Source organism: Castanea sativa, chromosome 10, assembly GCF_040712315.1.
Source record: "Castanea sativa cultivar Marrone di Chiusa Pesio chromosome 10, ASM4071231v1".
NCBI lineage: Eukaryota > Viridiplantae > Streptophyta > Magnoliopsida > Fagales > Fagaceae > Castanea > Castanea sativa.
Genome location: NC_134022.1, coordinates 25,758,925 through 25,778,639, shown reverse-complemented (window position 1 = coordinate 25,778,639; position 19,715 = coordinate 25,758,925). Strand labels below are relative to the sequence as shown.

General features: G+C 33.6%; 2 protein-coding genes across 5 annotated transcripts; one reads left to right on the top strand and one right to left on the bottom strand.

Moving 5' to 3' along the window:
• Positions 1 to 11,029: 11,029 nt before the first annotated feature.
• On the bottom strand, positions 11,030 to 12,210 carry LOC142613876 (pectinesterase inhibitor 6-like). Its single transcript, XM_075786391.1, has one exon. It carries the CDS (start codon positions 11,910 to 11,912, stop codon positions 11,319 to 11,321), a length of 594 nt encoding a protein of 197 aa, XP_075642506.1. The 5' UTR covers positions 11,913 to 12,210; the 3' UTR covers positions 11,030 to 11,318.
• Positions 12,211 to 14,185: 1,975 nt separating this feature from the next.
• Positions 14,186 to 19,679, top strand: LOC142613501 (peter Pan-like protein). Of its 4 annotated transcripts, none has more exons than XM_075785874.1 (8): positions 14,186 to 14,329; positions 15,414 to 15,482; positions 15,768 to 15,950; positions 16,558 to 16,788; positions 17,250 to 17,342; positions 17,439 to 17,626; positions 18,080 to 18,273; positions 19,288 to 19,679. In XM_075785874.1, the coding sequence occupies exons 2-8, from the start codon at positions 15,465 to 15,467 to the stop codon at positions 19,419 to 19,421; spliced, it is 1,041 nt and encodes a 346-aa protein (XP_075641989.1). In that variant the 5' UTR covers positions 14,186 to 14,329; positions 15,414 to 15,464; the 3' UTR covers positions 19,422 to 19,679. The 4 variants fall into 4 exon arrangements, with proteins under 4 accessions (XP_075641989.1, XP_075641986.1, XP_075641990.1 ...); XM_075785871.1 differs by having other exon boundaries at positions 15,765 to 15,950; XM_075785875.1 differs by having other exon boundaries at positions 14,267 to 14,329; positions 15,418 to 15,482.
• Positions 19,680 to 19,715: the final 36 nt, after the last annotated feature.

Sequence of the window (19,715 nt, the reverse complement as noted above, 5' to 3'; positions counted from 1 at the left end):
TTCTTAACATATTCTTGAGAATTGTGAACTTGGCAAATTGATTAGTGGCTTTTGTGACAGCGGATACTTTTATACCATTTTATTACTGGAAAATAACATTGATAGACGCACAAAATTGATTTGTGAAAATTATTATAATTTTTGAAAAATATTAAAATATCCAAAACAAAAATATATAGAAGTGGGAAAAAAAATTAAGAGGAAAAAAAATTAAAAACAATCAAATACAATAGATAATACTAAGGATATAACTACATTTTTAACTTTGGCCTATTTTCGTGGGTGCCTATTGTGTAAAAAGCTTTGCTAATAAATATGAAGAATACAAAGATACTATTGAGATATTATCACAAAACTCTTAACTCTTTTTTTTCAAGAGAGTTCCAATCTCTGACGTTCGTTCCTAATGATAATTCTTTATCATCAAACCAAGACACTAATCAATTTTTAGTGTAGGTGGAAATTGAACTTAAATATCTTATTCTACTATCAAAAACTTTACTAGTTAAGTTAACTGTAACCCAGGTAAAACTCTAACTCTAAATACACTCAAAGAGTGCTCTTTTGCAAATAACTCTCTCTCTCTCTATATATATTGTGCGTGCGTTTATGAGTTAGCTAGGTTGTACACACAAAGTATACAAAATCCAAAAATGATAACAACCAAAACCACCAACTTACTATATAGTTTGTGATCTTATGTGGTAAAACTATGTAAGGGTCATTTTTTCAAGTCATATTAGCAGTGACACCAGTATGTTGGCTACATGACTTTTTTTTTTTCAAGAAATAATTATATCATGTTGCTAACTCCATTGATCATACTCTTTTTTCTTTGGACCCTTTAAGAACCCTGCGTATGAGGAGATGTTAATTCAGCTAGAAGACTTAAATTTAGGATTTTATGAATCATATGAGAATTCAAAATTATTAATTACACCAAACCTTGTTTAGAGGGCAAATTAAACTTAGGTTTTACCCTCTCCCTCGTTTAGAGGGCAAATTAAGGTTCCGTGCATTGATTGAACCTAGCTATTAAGTCTATATTTAACGTGTGTGTTATTGTAGCTTTAAAGGAAAGTTATGTGGAAGGTTTTGTTTGTAAATTTCTCAAACAAGAGGCATCGAATTGTATCAACTAGTAATAGCAAATTGAAATTGTTAAGGGTGATCACTGACCAGTAGAAGCCGCCCTTTGAGTGGGTCAATATGACTACGCCACTTATAATTAAAAGACAATTTGGTGGAAACTTGGAGTGATTTAGAAGTTCATTTCTTCGTTCAAACCTAACTTGTACCTACAGAATGTTGCCCCATTACTGCAAATTATTCGTTCCCATGTTTTTTTTTCCCCTTTCTTTATGACGGTAGCTTTTTTGTTTTATTATTATTTAATCTTCAAAAGTGATTTAGTCTTTTAATGCAAAAAAAAATATATATAGTTACGTAATAAGGAGAATAGTCGTTCCTTTTGAGGAGCACAGACATTTCATCTTTGCTCAGTGCTCACTTTACCATATATACATAAGAATGAAAACGTACTAAAAGTAAAACAATAGTTTTGAAGATCATTCTATGAAAATCTTAAGGGACAAGAGATTTGCACGTTGGATGAGATAGCTTGCACATGTATTTCATCCATTATTACAAATTAATAAATGGCGACTTCTAAGTTCTAAGGAAGCTTCTCTAACTAGTTGTATGTTTATGATATTGATGTATGATTAATTTCACTTGTCATTGATTTGTTTTTTGTATTTTGTTTAACAAAGTCCATGGGATTTGTTTTCGTTGGGTTAGCTGATGAAGAAGACCTCACACCATACTAGAAAATGGTGGGGGCATGCATTTTCTTGGACACAAGAAAAATTTACTTGTAGATTGGAATTAAGCGACTCTCTGATTCTTGTGGAGATTATCAATGCTTTCAACCAATTTTCACTCATATATGGAGATTATCATAGCTCAGTTAAATTCTTTAACAAGCGTGGTTAATACTTCTATGTTGGTGCCAGTTCTTATATATGTGTGAACTAGTTATTTGCATGTACAGGTTTCATCAGTGACACTGTTTTTAATTATGGTTTCATGTGCATTTTGGAGATTTGCTAGCTAAGTCCCAAGTTATGCTTAGCCAAGACTCAAAGTCTAGCTAACACCAATTGCCTTCTTAAAATGAGAAACATGCAAATAAGTCTTCTTTTCACATATATAGAAATGTTGGCGAGCAGTCAATATATAATGATTGAAAATTTTAACTTTCCTTTTCTAAATAAAGTTTCGCTATCCTTTCCATGCATGGGGTCAATAAGGCATATATAACGGAACAAATCTAAAATAGTAATTAGTTATTTGACCTATTGCTTGTTTTTGCAAAATAGTTCCTCTCAGAAAAGAAAAGGAAAATAAAAGACTTTGAAAAAATGAGTATAGATTATTAGTTTTTTAATGTGCACATTAAATTCCTTGTTAAGAAATTATTTTATATTAAATTTTTTATTAATTTCATAGAGTGTAGAGTCAATGAATCCAACTTTTTAAGTTTTACTTATAACTTCAACTTTATTTCGAGCTCTTATCATCAATTCATGCTAATAAAAAGTGTGAGCTCATTGATCCCAAGCCACGTGATGATAATGGACAATATCATGTGTACATGGGTCTTGCTAAAACTATCACTTAAAACATTCTTCTTTAAGTATTGAGATATGGATTCTACCAACAAGCCACGCTCCATATGATGACCTCACAGTAACTTATTCATACCTTAATGTACTTATTAACATTTGGCAAAAGGTTAGGGACTGCCTTTTAGAAACTGATGATGCGAAGAAAATCAGTAGGCTGGATGCTTCGGACTTGAACGGACTACTTGCTCTCTCGATAGTCTGAAAAAGAAAGAAAAAGAATCAAAGGTGACCGGGGTCACCAGCCAAGAACCCTCTGATGGTAAAGTTAGTTTTCTCTCTATATTTTTGGAGTTCCAACTTTTTGGGAAAAGTAAAAACGTACATTTGTTTTGTCTGAATGAATGTTTATACACTGTCCTAAGAACAGTTATCAAACTTGTAACCTCCCCTGGATTTGAGGAGGTGTGAGGGTTCAGAGATAACTTCTACAACTGCTTGGGAGTTACATATTTCTCACCTAACTGTTATTGGAAGTTATGCGTGTAACAAGGAGTTGTACTACACGCTCAGGAATTTTCCTAAGTGTTCAGGTTCGTCCAGGGGTCCTCGTCTTGAGGACTCCCGGCCGAGCGCACCTCGCATTTAAGGGAGGTCCTGCCTTTATGGACGACCCTTTCTATGGACGAGGTTCATGATGACCCTGGACGACATGGCGGGGTTCTTGTGAAACTTGACCACGCAAAACCTCGTCCAAACATCTTTCTGCATGTACGAGCTTCTTGGACGAGGTTCATACAGCCTTCAATTGCTTGGTCTTGTCTGGACGACCTCCATGGACGATTACTGGAGTTGTATCTTCTTATACCCCATCAGAAACTATGGAGGTGTTTGATACATGTACTTAAGAGCATTTGCAGCAGTGGAGCTAAATAACTATATAGCTATTTTAGCTCCACCAAAACACAAGAAATTACCTTCCAGCAGTGGAGGTATAGGTATTTTTTTTTTAGCTCTCAGCTATAGTGCACATGTATAAATACATGTGCATTGTAGCTCAAAGCTAAAAAAAAAAAAAAAAAAATCAAGCTGAAGATTAAAATAATACCACTTGCTCCTTTTTTTCATTCTTTTATCACCATGCCTCTCTCTCTCATTCACTCTCATCTCATCATCTAAAGCTCTCTCTCTCAAGCTCACTCTCTCAACGTCGGTCTCCTCACTCTGTTTACCGCCGCCGAACTGACTCGTCGTCAACATCGCCGCCACCGAAGCTCGACGTCATTGATCCACTAGCCGTCCCAAGCCGCCAATCAGCTCAGACCCATGCCGCCATCCACCTCAAACCCACGCCGCCGATTCGTCTAAGTTTGATCTAGGTTTTTGGTTGGGTTGATCACTGTGACTTTTGTCAACTGTGGATGATTTAGTGGGCTTTTGGTTGGGTAGATTATAGTGGGTTTTTTTTTTTTTTTGATTGGTTGTCGGTGGTGGATCATGTTAGTTATGGGTGATGTGAACTAGTGGGTGATCATGGTGGTTCTAATGGTTGCTATGGGTTGTGGATGATTATCATTGTACTGTGGGTTATAAGGAAATTAATTTTTATTGGGTCTGATATATTATTTTATTGTAGTGGATGTATTATTTTATTGTGATATTTATATTATTTTATTGTGTTTAAAGCTAAAATAGATCCACTGTTGCAGCATGTTTGGTAAAATAAGTAGATAAAATAGATAAAGTAACTTTTTGTAGAGCTAAAAAGCTAAATTTTTAGCTCCACTGATGTGGATGCTCTAAAAATTAAAAATGTCTTTAAAAATATGTATAAAAATTCGTATAAGTAAAAAAATATGTAAATACTTATAATATTATTTAAAAATTAAAAATATGTGTTTAAATGATTATACCAAACACCACTATATAGTAATAAATATAGCTAAACCAAAAGGTACGTATCAAACTTTTTATCCTGAAAAAGATTCACATTTAATTTTCGGTATTGTAGGCTTGGATTGCGCTATATATGTCATTGATAGGAGACAGTAGGGAGCATTCAGCATATTATAGAATGGGATAGAAGAAGCACAGTGGTAGGCCCCACGAGTAAAAAAAAAGACAAAAGTTCGTTTGTTTTCTTTGCACGTCGAAGTGGGATTCTTTTTTCTTAAGCAACATTGACTCTCCTCCATACACGTGGCACTTAACGATTTCGCACGTTTCGCCACTGCCTGTGCCTGATTTGCTAACCACCTCCATCATGACCATGACTTTAATGTGTCAGAGTATTTTCTCTAGTCTAGACTAAACCGATCGAGTTCGTATTATTTCTCAAACATCTATCTCAAAAAACAAAAACAAAAAAAAGTTATTTCCCGAAACTCATTGATGGTTTAGTACATATTTTTAATTTTTAAATAATATTATACGTATTTTTATATTTTTTTTTACTCGTATGTATTTTTAAAAAATATAAATAACATTACCAAATAGCCCTTATATGATCTTAGGTGTAACTTGATTTATTTTTCTTCAATAATTTTAGTGTATTATTCTTAATTCTTGGTTCTCTCCCAAATTAAGCTGATTTGTTTTTGGTAGAAAAAATGTTCTCTTACCCTCATTTTATACCATATTCATAGTTAATGCACTATTTTTTTTTTTATATACAATTGATACATATATTTTAAAATGTTAAAAGATAATAAGCACATTTAAAACTTGAAAGTATATTTGAAAAAGTAAGGACAAGTTTAGTACATAGAATGAAGATTATAGTAAGAATAATAATTTTTATTATAGTAAGTGTGTGTTTCTCAAAAAAAAAAAAAAAAAAAGATATTCAGTGTTGTTAAGTCATCCCACATCGGTAAGGTGTGATATTGAGAAGAGGTTTATCACTTGCTCCGCGATACTAACTGCCGCATGCAGTTTTGGTGTTAGCATGTGAATGTATTGAAGGAAAATCTGGTTTTGTATCTCATACAAAACACATAACGGAAGCAACAAATAAGGATCTATTTCATTCATGATTAATAACGTGCACTATGTAAATTTCAGAATTTAAGAACAAGATAGCGTACTTTGGTGTGGTGAAATTCAAAACCAAAGATTGAAGTACTCGGGAATACTTTTAATCTTTACTCCAATTCCGCTTTACGCCCAAGATGTGTGATCTCTCAATCAGTTTTCAAAGGGAGGATGAAAGTGTGTCTCACTCTCACATACACACCGTTTTTTATATCACTCATAAAAATTCTGTATGTTTCTCCCTTTATAACTAACTGATTATCTAATTAGGCTGGCCTATTGGGCCTTTCGAATTGGGTTTTAGTGTGTGGCTTGAAGTGAGACCAAAAGGGACCAATAAGACACTAGTTCCAATGGGCCTTGGGCTTTTCCGTTAACTCTTGACAAGTCCAAAGTTACTATTAATTATATTTAATACCACTATATAAATATAATTGCACTATAGGCCTTATTAATAAATTATATCCCAAGACTTTATTATACATGCAACCCCTTCATTAAAATATTCGTAGTAATACAAAGTCATAAATATAGACTGCCACTTTAAAGATTACTACATCTTAATCCTTGAGTACCCAGTTTAATCCTTTATGTTATTCATCATATATTTATGAAATTCAAATTCATAAATATATACTTTAGTAACTCCTTACTAAAGTGGTTGGGCCCAACACTTTGAATAACTAAACCCATTAAACTTATCTTAAGGGAATATTTTGTATCTCCGTTAAGAGACTATGAATTCCATCTTGAGAATTTATGTTCCATCAACACTAAATGCGGCTGCCCAACATACTGAGGTTTTGACCGTAACTAATAGATCTCACTCTTGATATATCAAAGCAACCTACATCTCATGATTATGTCCATTATTCTCTCAGGATTTAGAGTTGATGTTAATAGAAGTCGTGAGATTTATTATTCAATTGACAGTCGTTAGGAGAATAATAAATCTTACAGTGGTCCAGTTCAATATGTCTTAACTCTTAAAACATATCAACATACCAACTAGAAGTCTCCACTTCTATGATCAAGATAAATCATCTTAGTTTATATGTTATAGTCTCGCAGATGAAACGCCAATTTTCATCACCAACTACGACTACATTTTGAGTTTACAAGGAACTTGTGATTTACATCTTCTGTGACTAAATCACATACAATGCATCTCATGGACTATGATAATGTCTCATTAGTTCATTTATAAATAATCTCATATAATTAAACAATTTAATTATTTATGACATGCCAATAAATTGGATTTTTGGGCATAAACCCCAACATGTATTCCTTTATCTCATCTCCCCTTCCCCTATACTTTTGTGTGTGTGTGTGTGTTTCTAAAAAAAAAAAAAGATATTTAGTGTTGTTGAGTCGTCCCACATCGTTAAGATGTGATATTGAGAAGGGGTTTATCACTTGCTCGACACTAACTACCGCATGCAGTTTTGGTGTTGGCGTGTGAATGTATTCCCTTATCTTATCCCCATTCCCCTATATATATATATATGCATGTGTGTGTGTGTGTTTCTTAAAAAAAAAAAAAAAAAATTCATTTGTTTGGTTGTAAGTTGTAACATTAGAATAAACACAATATGAAATATTCCTATTCAATTATATTTCTTTAAAAAAATCAAATTTAAAAGAGAGAATTTTTTATGATTTTTTAATCATAATTATTATGTGCATATAGAAGTTTATATCTTTGGAAATATATTAATTTTAAAAATTGTTCCTATTATAGTCATTTTATAAATGAATTACTATAATAGCTATTCCTAATGAGTAATTATTATTTGTAATAAAGATTAGGGTCGGCCTAAGCGTTTCGGAGGCCTAAGGCGAAATCTTCACATAGGGTCTTTATGTTATCACTTAAACAATATTTAACTAGCATTTTATATAATAATTTTTTAAAAATTTTAATATGATTTTTTTTAAAGAAAATGCTAAGGATATAACAAATTTTACTACAAACTGACGTTGTAATGAATGTGATCAATGACACGAGGCTTACAAAAATACTAGAAATAGTATAAAATTTACAACATGAGAATTACAAAGATATATCACCAATCATAAATATTCATTCAAAAATGCATTCAATAGTTTGTTGAAATCTACATATCATATTCATTGTCACATCAAATTATAAAAGTTATGAAGACCATCATGCACCCTCGGTGCAATGATCACTCTACAAGTATAAGTTTTTGTGGGATGTGATGGGCAATGGCCGAGGCTTAAGTCTCTAAAAGAGAGTTTCGCACACATATACACTTAGATTAGGCTAGAGTAAAATTTTTATCTTGATAAAAATAATTAAATAAATAAAATGTATGTAGTAAAATTTATAGTATTTTTAACATTTTCCTATTTGAATTACTTATGATTAGTAACACGTCTATTTGTAAGACCCATTTATTCAAATTTGTCTTATCTCTATCTCTAGTATTACTTAATTCTTTAAGCCTTCTTAATAGTGGAAAAAAAAATGTAAACTAAAATGTTTTAATATCTCCCAAAAATATTTATATAAAAAATATAAAAATAAAAATTTGCCCCAAAATTTGGGGCCTTCTCTAGTAAGGGGGCCCTAGGCAATAGCCTAATTGGCCTAAACCTAGGGCCGGCCCTGATAAAGATGCAACCGACTAGTTGAAGAGTAATTCTTAGGCACACCTGGAGCACGGAGAGTGGTGCTCTCTCCTCTCACATTCATGGTGGAGTCTACTCACTAAATCTATGGTAGAGTCTACTATGAATGTAAGAGGAGGGAGTATCATTTTTCAATACTCTAAGAATACCTACGAATTTTCCCTAGTTGAATACCTTCTTCTAAAAAAAAAACAGTTGAATACCTATTCCACATAATTAGTGGTTCCATTATAAAACCTATTACAACATTGTGACATACCAAACATGCCATATGTGAGAGTATCATAAGTAGGATTGTGCATGATTTAACCCACCGACCTAACCCAACATACTAAAAAAAAAACTATTTTTTAGTATGATTTACTTTGGTATTTACTAGAGAACTAGTTTTGTTGAATTTGAAATTTTGCAATATAATTTAGATGTAATATGTGAATTGTAATAATTTATTAAAAATGATAATTAAATAGTTTATGAAATCCATTGTATTTGTGTGGCATGAAACATGTAAGCTCAACCCATCAACCCAGCCCAACCTGCCTGCTTGAATTGTGGTGAAAAATCTTTTTTACTCGACGCATGCACACCTCTAATCATGAGTATGACTGCCTCCCTATTATTATATCTTTAACACGACATCTCATATTCTTCCAATAAGATGCAATCAAGTCACACTATTTAAGCAATAAATTTTTTTTTTTTAAATGAAGATATTTTATTATATATCACACCCTTTTCTACACACCTGTGTATTTGGTAGTTATGGTAACATCCTTCTTTCTTTTTTTTTGAGAAGCCACCCCAGGAAAAGGGGGGATTTATGGTAACATCCTTTTGTTCTAATAACACGGTTATATACAGGTCCGATCGTACCAAAAACGAAAGCGTGGAAGGTTTGAGACCAAGTGTTAGAGGGCCCGATCTTGTGACTTTTGGGGCATGCATACTATTCTTCGGTCTTCACTATGTAACTCTTGAATTGAATCTATGTATCCTCTTGTAGATTTTTTAATTTTTTTTAATTTTTTATGTAACATATGCATTCTTCCAGACTTCAATATCAGATTTCTTTTTCTTCCAAACTTTAACTTTAGCTCCAGCTAACATAGTGGGGCAAGCTAATTACAGGCAGATACACACTAATCCTACAGATTACAACTTGCAAAACGTGTAAGTTTTAGTTTGAGAGAGAGAGAGAGAGAGAGAGTCATACAAGTTGATGTAGCCTCAATGAACACTGATTTAGGTAAATGAACAATTGGGGCAGAAAGTCTCTCATGTGAGAGAGTGAGATTTTCAAGACTCAAGAAATTAGGAAGAATGGTTAGCCCCCCCAAAAAAAAAAAAATTATGCCCTACTACCCGGTCTCTACATGAAACGAATTGGTCAGGGTAAACACCCAACCCGGACAGTTTATGATGAGGCCTACCCAGCAAAAAAGCCCATACCAATCTGGGCGAATTAGTGTTAAGTTCAGTCAGAAAACACACCAAGCCCACACTTTATTAACATCCTTCTTTATAGTCCTAAGAAGGAAATAGGAGGACTACTAAACAAGTAAACATTGATGGTCAACGAAATGGTAATGTTCTATTTTTTTTTTTTAAGTGGCATGTATCTTATGTCTTTTAATTTTTTAATTTTTATACATTTTATAAGTGGGAAGAAAAATTCAAACCCATGTTTCAATTGAAAACACCAGAAAGTGTAATGTCCTTCAATACCATATAATGTCAGCAAACAAAATATTTTTATAGGGTGGAGATGGGGAGAAGGGACAAAAATAGTCATTTTTATATTTATGATTTCCGTTTAGTTTGTATTTCTTAGTGTAAAAGTTGTCTTTGTCATTCTTGCTTTGATAGTATCGAATACAAAATAGTCTATATCACTTTTTGTGTTCCATTTTATACTTCACCAATCACAATTTGTCATTTGTTTGAATTCATTGGTATCAAAGTATTTTGGGAAAGATACTCATTGAAATATCCTAGAGATTGAGTGTTGCCAGCACAGCAGATATCATAGCAAAGATTATTTCATATGGCTGCATAATTCTCAACAACCTTTACTGAAATCTTCTTTTATTTTTCCCTATTGTTTTTTTGGCCTTTAATGCTAAATTTCTATAGCATTTTTCCTTTGCCTGCAGAAGTTTGGGGATCTCAGGTCTCTCACAAAGTTTTCTGCCAATTTATGGAAGTTAATTATGGAACTAATTTATTATAAATTTCATACTGACTCATAGTTAATTAGATATGATATACTGATGTTATATCTGGTTGATATATGATTAGGTCCTTAGGAGTTAGGAACTTAGGACAGGACCAAGTGCTACATAAGAACTCTTCTACTGGAATGGGGGAATATGCATGAGTTGCCTAGTAATGGAAAAGCAGTAATCGCCTTTATTATCTTGCCTTGCTTGTTGCTGATGCTTCAATATTTCTTGGTTTTTGGCGAGCTAATTACTGAACACTTTCTGCCAATGTCTGCAGCTGTTGCTCCATCAAGGGGTTTTGGGAGCTTGAAGGCAGCATTGCGGTTGCGTTTGACCATTGATCAGCTCTGCACCATGCAACTTTTCTCTGGGATCAGTAGGCAAGGCCAACAATTCCCACGGATGGCAAAATATGATGTTGCCTATATATGCCGACACTTAATTTTGCATAACATTCCACATTCAAATATAAGAAACTGTATCACCTTATAAATTTAATAAGAGAAATTTTTATAAATAAAAAAGATTTAATAACAGCATCACTTAGATTGTCACTTGTGAGGGCAAAAACAAAGAAACTACATAGATTTTTATGGCTATACGAAGCTGGAGATATTATGGCTTGTTGCAACCAAACAAAAAAAATCTAGAGATATTTTGGCTGGAGATGGCCTTATTCTCATACTAATTAGTGATACTGCATTCAATTATGATCAATCCAGAGACTTCTTCATCCCTAGATTGATTCATGCTATGACGAAACCCATATTCAGAACCTCTATGGAACAGTTATGCTTGCCAAACCTGTGGCTGCTAGTTTGTTAACCAGAGCCAGGGCATTACTAGTGATATAAGTAGCATTCAAAACCTGATTTTGAAGCAACTTAACTCGCTTTCCCTTTTGGTCTTCAAAACCATCCAAGCAAGTGTCTTCGTCAGTGAGGGCTGCACTAATCCATGTATTAAGGTCACCCATTTGTTCATTGAATGTGCTTTTACTAAGCCTTCTGAGCACATCGAGTGATTTGTGAAGCTCATCAAGTGCGTCCTGAATACATTCAATGCAATCTGAAAGGGCAATTCTGTTCTTTCCCTTCATAAGCCGATATTTCTTCAATTTTTTCAAGTTTTGAGCAACATCCTTTACCTCACCTATTGTCACCGATACTCCTGCCCGTGCCCACTTGCTGGGGCTTCTCTTAGCAGTGCTTGAAAATGATGCTAGTGACTGAACACAGATGTCAGGGTACCTAGTTACACTGCAGGCTTCTTGAATATAATTGTATCCATTTCCATTTGCCAATTGGCCTGAATTCATCAGCAATGCAACAAACATGAATGTCATAAATGAATGAATGCAAGCCATTCTCATTCAAGAGAAGTGAGATGGAGAAAGTGATAGCAATTGAAGTAGAAACTATTTTATCACTAGATAAATACTAGTACCACAACAAAGAGTCCATGTATGAAATAGAAGAAGAGTGAGAATAAAGAGTCATGCTTTTCAATGATACTGAATTGATTCCCATGAACTGTGAAATCATAGAGTTTTTGATGTTAGATTTATAATTAAAAAAGGCTTTTGGCTGACTTGGAAAGGGCAAGATCTTTTTGCAGGAGTTTGATTTTTAGGCAAGAGGCTGGTGAGCTCCATAAATAAAGAGACAGAGAGGCTGAAATAGGTTGTGACTGGGCAGGTGAGTATCCCACGAATTCAAGATAAGGTCTATTCAGTACCTTCTTTCACATTAGAGTAAATTGCATCTTAACCACAAGTATAGGATCACATACTAACAAATATCATAGCAACATCTTGGAAACATGTCATTATTATTCTTTTTATTAGGTACAAAATCATTTTGAAATTATGATGACCCTTTACCATCACACCATAACGCTGCGAGTTTCTGTTGGTGTGAAAAAAGATTCAAATCCAAATCTCTCATTGATCTTACTAATTGAACCGTTGAAACTGGGAGAAACATGCCATTATTGAACCCATAATGAATCAATGATGCTGACCGAATATCCAGTGTGACTACACAAAGTAACCATGATAAATCTAAAGAATATGTACTATGCAATTTGTAACTGTACGGTAGGACATGTGTGGTCCATGGCCGAACTGATAATGAAATGAAATAGGAACTTGATAAGGTGAATAATTGGTGTGGTAGTGAAGATTGAAGACAAGAGTTTCTTGATTGCGCAGTAGGAAAAGTATGCTGGAAGTTGTTACTAGTTAATCTGATCAGTTCGTATTCGCGGTTAATGCAGCCACTTTTTTTGTAGACATGGCAGACTTGCTTTTAAAAGTTTATCAAAACCGTCCATTCACTTCCACAGTACAATTCACATGATTTGGCTTGAAAATTGGTTACACATCACATGAATACAACAAAGAAGCATTTCATCAGCGTTGACAAAGTGCTTTCTGCTGTTTTAACCTTACCTATCTTTCCCAGTATTTATTGGTCCATCTGTTACACAAAATTTTAAACATGATCTTCACTTCAGTTTTCTACAATCCATAGATTAACATGTAGTCTCTAGATACATCTGGTAGAACATGTTACTTGTCCACTATCTATTGAGAAATTTCTTGACTATTTTGAAAGTGACTTGGAGGTAAGAAATTGGTGGCTTTGATTATCTCAAATTTCAGTATACTGTACACATCATGTGTCATTGTGTGCTATATTGGGATATTTTTGAAAAAAGTAGGTATGTTATGAGTACGGCACAAAGTGTAAACAAATAACTTTCGTTGCATACATCCGATATTCATTTAAAAAGACACATTAGAAGGGAAAAAAATGGGATTTAAATTTTAATTAATATAACTTAATAAAGTATAAAAAAAGTGATTTTTTAAATTTATTAATGATTGAAAAAGTCTAGAAACAGAAAATATTTTTATGAAAATTGAGATGATATGATGTAATTGGTACGAATAAAATGGTATCAATAATGAGCACATTTGAAAGTAATGCTAAGTTCACTAATAACTAGCAACATCAATGGTTCTGCAAAATTTTGTGAAACCTTTTTTTTTTTTTTTTGAGAAGGAAATTTTGTGAAACCTCTTTAGTATTTCTCGTTGATAATATCCATAGAGAGACTTAAATCTTATTAATACATGGATTTCAAATAATTAGTTGTAAGACGTCATTTTAAACTCAATAAAAATAATTTTATTAGGACAAAATCCTTTAACCCCCTACCCATGTTATTGAAATCTCTCAATACTAAGGGTCTGTTTGGATACCGTTTATTGCTGAAAACTAAAAACTTAAAACACTATAGCAAAATAATTTTTAAATATGTAAATAGTAACATGAGACCCAATTTTAAAGTTGTTTTTCTGAAGAAAAAAAAAAAAAAACAACAACAACAACAACAAAAACAAAAACAAAAAACAACAAAAACTTGTGGATTCTGTAAACAGTACACGAGACCCACCAAAAAACGCAATCCAAACCTACACTAAAATTCAAATGCAATTCCAAGTATAGTTTTTCTTTTATTTTTGAACATACATATATAAATGGAGCACGGTAATAATCTCATTTAATGTAGTGGGCTAGAATTGGGCTAAAAAGCTGGTCTCCCTGGAGATTATGGATTAAAATTGGGCTGGGCATGGTCCGGGTCGAACTGGTGGTCACACTAAAACCCTGTTATTGTTATTGGTATTGGAAAACGATAAACCCTAAACACTAACAGAACACGAACACCAACACGAAGACGAAGGACCAAATACCACTACCGTTCTATATAAAATCTCAGGTAAACCATTCTTCTTTACCCGTTTTTCCTGAATTTTTTCTCTAGATTTGAGCTTTTGCATAGTGGGTAATGGGTTACACGATTTGTTTCAAGTCAATTTTTTTTTTTTTTAAGATAACATTTTGAGAGAAGGAGAGGATAAGGAAAAAAAAACAAAACAAAATGAAAACAGAGCAACTGAGCAAGAAGCTGCTGTTATGTTTACAAACCCACAAAGCCTCTCTTTTTTGCAATGTTTTTTGATAACAAAATTTTAGGACTTGCTTTGATGAGGAATTTATTGCTTCTTTAAGGTTTTGTGAAGATTTTAAGAAAATTTTCAGGTAGATGGGGGTTGAGGAAAAAAGTTTGGATATGATCAGGATTCAGGATTAATATATATGATTAAAATAAAGGTGGAAGCTAGTAAACCAGGAGATAGGGTCCTTGTTTTTGGGTCTGTTTATTATAGATGATTTCTTCTATCTGTTCATGAATTCTTCACTAATTTCTTCCTAGCTTAGCCTACAGTTAAAGATTTGTAGTTATTGCTTATTCCTACTGTTAAACTTTACTCATTGATTATATGCCTTTTATATTTTATTTCACATAAATTGTGAAGCAATCTTGGTGAAGCAAGCAATAGTGGTAAAAATAAAAGTTGGAGAATATTGGAGAGATGAAAGTTTTTCATGATAATGTCTCTATTAGAAACACAAGTACTTGTCAGTAAGCTACAAGTTATTGGCATGATAAGATAACCTTAACAGAATATTTAAGTCCTTTTTTGGTCTTTCACTCATTTGTACACAAAACAGTAACTTTAGACTAATATTTATCCAAGCGCTCAATTAATATAAACAACACTTTTTCACATGTTTTTCCAAAGGCTTAACTGTGGTTTTGCAAATCGCTTTTTCAAAACGCGCATTTTAAAATAATTATTTTTTAAATACACACTTTACAAACAGCTGAATTAGACAGACCTGTCGTTTTTTATTCTGGAATTAGCTTTAGCTGTGTCTTCAAAAATCCTAGCCTTTTGCTCTTGTAATTGTTCTTGAATATGTTAAAATGTTTTATTTATTGTTTAAAATTCTATCAGAAAGCTCTGAAGCTGGGACTGAATTTGTGAAATTCAAGGTTCTTGGATGCCATGGCTCGTTTTCATAATGTAAGTAAAAATTTTATTATGTTTGGTTTTGATTTTTATTATACACTATTTGGTTGTTGAGAAAATGAAAGGAAAAGAAACAAATTGTGGGTAAATTTATTTTTAATTGAGAGGTGGGAAAATTTTGTAGTATGAGAAGCTAAGTCAAAGCCAATGGCCTCTAGCTCAATTGGCACCTCCTCCCCTTGTAAATTCTAGGTGGAGGAATACCTGTATTGGCATTTCCCTTAGGAGTTTTGTTTACTTGGTTTTTCATTTGCATGATTTCTTGTTTGATATTAGCAGAAGAAGAAGAAGGTGTTTGTGAAGCCGGCTGTGAAGAAGAATCAACCTAGTGTGGATCATATCACAGGCAATAAGATTCCAAAGAGCTTTGTGTTTTCTAGAGGGAAGTTGCCTGGTCCTCTTAGGCAACTTCAAATGGACTTGAGAAAGTTGATGCTTCCCTATACTGCTCTCAATCTTAAGGTAAATATTATTTATTATCTGCTTAGTTTCCGTGTGTGTGTGTGTGTCTCCTGAAGTGCCTTTTTGTTGCAACATGAGATTGATGAAAGTACACATAATGTATGGGTGTGTGTGTCATTATCTCCTAAAGTCTTTTTCTTGGGCAATATGAGATTGATGGAAGTTTGACTGATGTAAGGATGAATTTTGAGGGTGTAAAACAATTATACTACACAAAAGGGGCTGAGACATTTTTGGCATAATCATAGAATCCTTGTTTGGAGAAGATTTCTTCACTTCTGTTAAAGACTTGTGCACTATGAGTGGAAAGAAGTTGTTGTAGCATATGAATGGCAGTTTCATCATAATACGTATTGAGGAGTTTAAAAAGGAATTCAATTCAGCAAGGTAGATCACGTACTTAATTGGGGATAGCTTAACGCTTGCAAACTGTGATTTCCCCTGTAATTCTTTTTGATAAATGTGATTTCCACTGTGATGTGTTCAGTTACAGAAATAGGCTAACTTTAGTTGGAAGTGAACTCTTAGCAGTCTCTGTGCTGCATTCATATATGCCAGTCCTAATGTTTTGCTATATATATATATATATATATAATTATTATTTCAGGAGAAGAAACGGAATAGTCTCAAAGACTTCTTGAATGTTGCTGGCCCTATGGGTGTAACACATTTCCTCATATTGTCAAAAACTGCAACTGCACCCTACCTGAGGATTGGAAGGACTCCACAAGGCCCAACTCTTACATTTAAAATAAATGAATACTCGTTGGCAGTTGATGTTGCACAATCTCAATTGCGTCCTAGATGTCCTCAAGATCTTTTCCAAAATCCTCCTCTGGTAATTTTATATTCTCACTTATCAAAAAGAAAAAGAAAATCACTCAAATTTACAAGCAGACAAATAGTCATGGCTATTTGGTTTACTAAAATGTTAGAGAAAGGTAAAGAAAATGTGAAAATGGATCTCTTTCTTATGCAATTTTCACCTCTCTTCTGTCACCAATGATTAGTAGTCTTGTGCATCAGTACTAGCCTTTAGCATGAGACATAACAAGTTAATCATAATATCTCAGTGCAGGAGGACTCAGTTGTAACTCCTTGAATGGTTGCACATGCCCCTCCATATTTACTTTACACACCTATCTTCTATAAGATAATGTTAGTTAATTTATATTCATCTCAAAAGAGGAAAGAACTGCAGCTATACAGTTGCATAATTTGACTTAAAACATGTGGAGAAATTTTACTCTTATTTGTTTAACTTTTGCCCATGTTAATCTCTGAACATATCATTGGCAGATTGTTCTTTCAGGTTTTGGGTCTGGCGATCAACATTTAAAGCTCACTACCATAATGTTTCAGAATATCTTTCCTGCCATTGATATAAACACAGTGAGTGTTTAAACAAATTTCAGGTTGCTGCCAGTGCCATCAATACTTATGATCCCATAGCCCCTCTTAATGTTGTTTTAATGCGTGCATTTTCAGGTCAAACTTTCCTCTTGCCAGAGAATTGTATTGCTTAATTACAACAAAGATACAAAGCTTATTGATTTTCGGCATTATTCCATAAGATTACAGCCTGTGGGTGTCTCCCGTAGAATTAGAAAAATTGTGCAGAACCATCAAGTTCCTGATTTAAGAAATCTTCAAGATGTGAGTGACTTTGTCACAAAGTAAGGGTTCTTTCTTATTAACTTATATTCTTGAAGTCAAGCAAATTATGTTAGCATTAAGAATTTAGAATGAGAATTTATACTACAACTTGTCGTCTTTTAAGTGTTTATTGTGGTCTGCTGGTTGTGCATTAAGAGTATGTTTGGATAACTTATTTCCTTGGTTTTTATTTTTATTTATTTGATATATATATATATATATATATATTTCAATTGTTCATAAGTTGGCAGTGAAAATAAGAAACTCGTTATTAATGACCAACTATGTCAATGAGCTCTGGCTCAAATGACACTTCCTACTCCCACAAGAGTGTGTCTATAACTTACTAGTCAGAGAGAGAGAGTCACAACCAAGTACAAATTGAGAAGGAAAACGCCATGTGTACATTTGGATTGATTCATCTTGGTCAATTTTTTTTTGGTTTTATATTTATTTTCCTTGTGACTTTAAAGGGCTGGGTATGGATCAGAAAGTGAAGCAGATGATGAAGCAGCAACTGTGACTTTGGCTAGTGATCTTGGTAGAATTAACAAGGCCTCGACAAAAAGTGCTGTCAAGCTTCAAGAGATTGGACCCAGAATGACTCTGCAACTCATCAAGATTGAGGAAGGATTATGTTCTGGTGGAGTCATCTTCAGCGAATATGGTATATTTCTCTCATAGAACATGTTACTTCCTTTTTCCTCTAGCAATGAGATTATACTTGGTTGTAAGAAACCGGTTAACATATTGAGAATACAGCGTCTCTTAACTTTGAAGTTATCAACTAAGGATATTGTGGATGATTGACTACAAGGGTGCCATAAGATGTCCTTTTGCAGGTCTATGACGATCTACTCTGGCCATTCCTCCAAACATCCTCTACACGCTTGATTTCTTCTCATTCTTTATGCACACAAAACTGCTTTCCTCAAGACCTTCATAAACAATTTAGATTATATCCTCTAACCAGAAGCGACTGCTTCAGAGCCTTGGTCCATTTTCTAAGCACATTTTTAATATGGCCTGTATATATATATATTGCTCTGTATGCTGCCATTAGAAATTTGCGTATTACAGTTTTTTAGCTCTGAGCCATGTTGAAATGAGATAAATCACAATTCTGCTCAGGTATTTTAATGCTGATGTTGGTTAATCTTCTTTAACTTGGATGCAACCTGCCTTCAATGGACCATTTGGACATTCTGTGATTCATGCTGCCTTCTATATTGTATAACCAATCTTTCATTACATCCTTTGATCCATGGTCTAGGCTCCCGAAACTTAATTTTCTCTTTAAGTGCATTTCCTACTTTCCAGTTATGGAGTCCCGTCTCTTCTCCAATTCACATATATTCTTCCCTTTTAAATTGTCTTCCTATAATATCAGCCAGGGTTTGTGATAATTGGCACCTTCTGATCTTTATTGGATATTTGGTCTTTTCATCTTTCTGGTGTTACTCTGTTTCCGTTATTTATATTGTTATATCTCTTTTGCTATGTATCTTCCCTCTCTTGTTACACCTTCAATATTATTGTTTTGATACTTTTTCTTTCATAAATCACTCTTCCTTTATTTGTTATTCATGATCCCTGCTCTTTGCAGGAATTGACAAACCATTATTGAACTTCTTTCACGAACTTATTTATCCCCCTCCCCCCCCCCCCCTGTTATTTTCAGGAAATGGTGATGGCAAGAAAAAGCCAGAAAAGGAAGATACTAAAAAACAGAAAGACACAGATGAAGACGAGGAAGACATGAATGACGACCAGGAAAATCTTGAAGAAGATCTGGAAGATGATGAGGAAGACTAGCTACTGGCCAAGTTGGGAACTGAAGTGGATAGCACTCTTTGATATCTGATGCCTCACTTGCTCATCCATCAAAGGAAATTTTGTATTTACATCAACAGGGAAACACTACAAGGATCTCACTGGAGAGAGAGAGAGATCTCCTTATTAAATATTTGGGTGGCACTGTTGCCCACAATCTTAAATATTATGTTCTTGTAATCTTGTTTTGTTATAAATGAGAAAAAAAAAAAAAACATGAATTGGGCTCAACAGAAAAAATCTTTTGGTCTGAATTACCTTTTTGCGTTCTACATA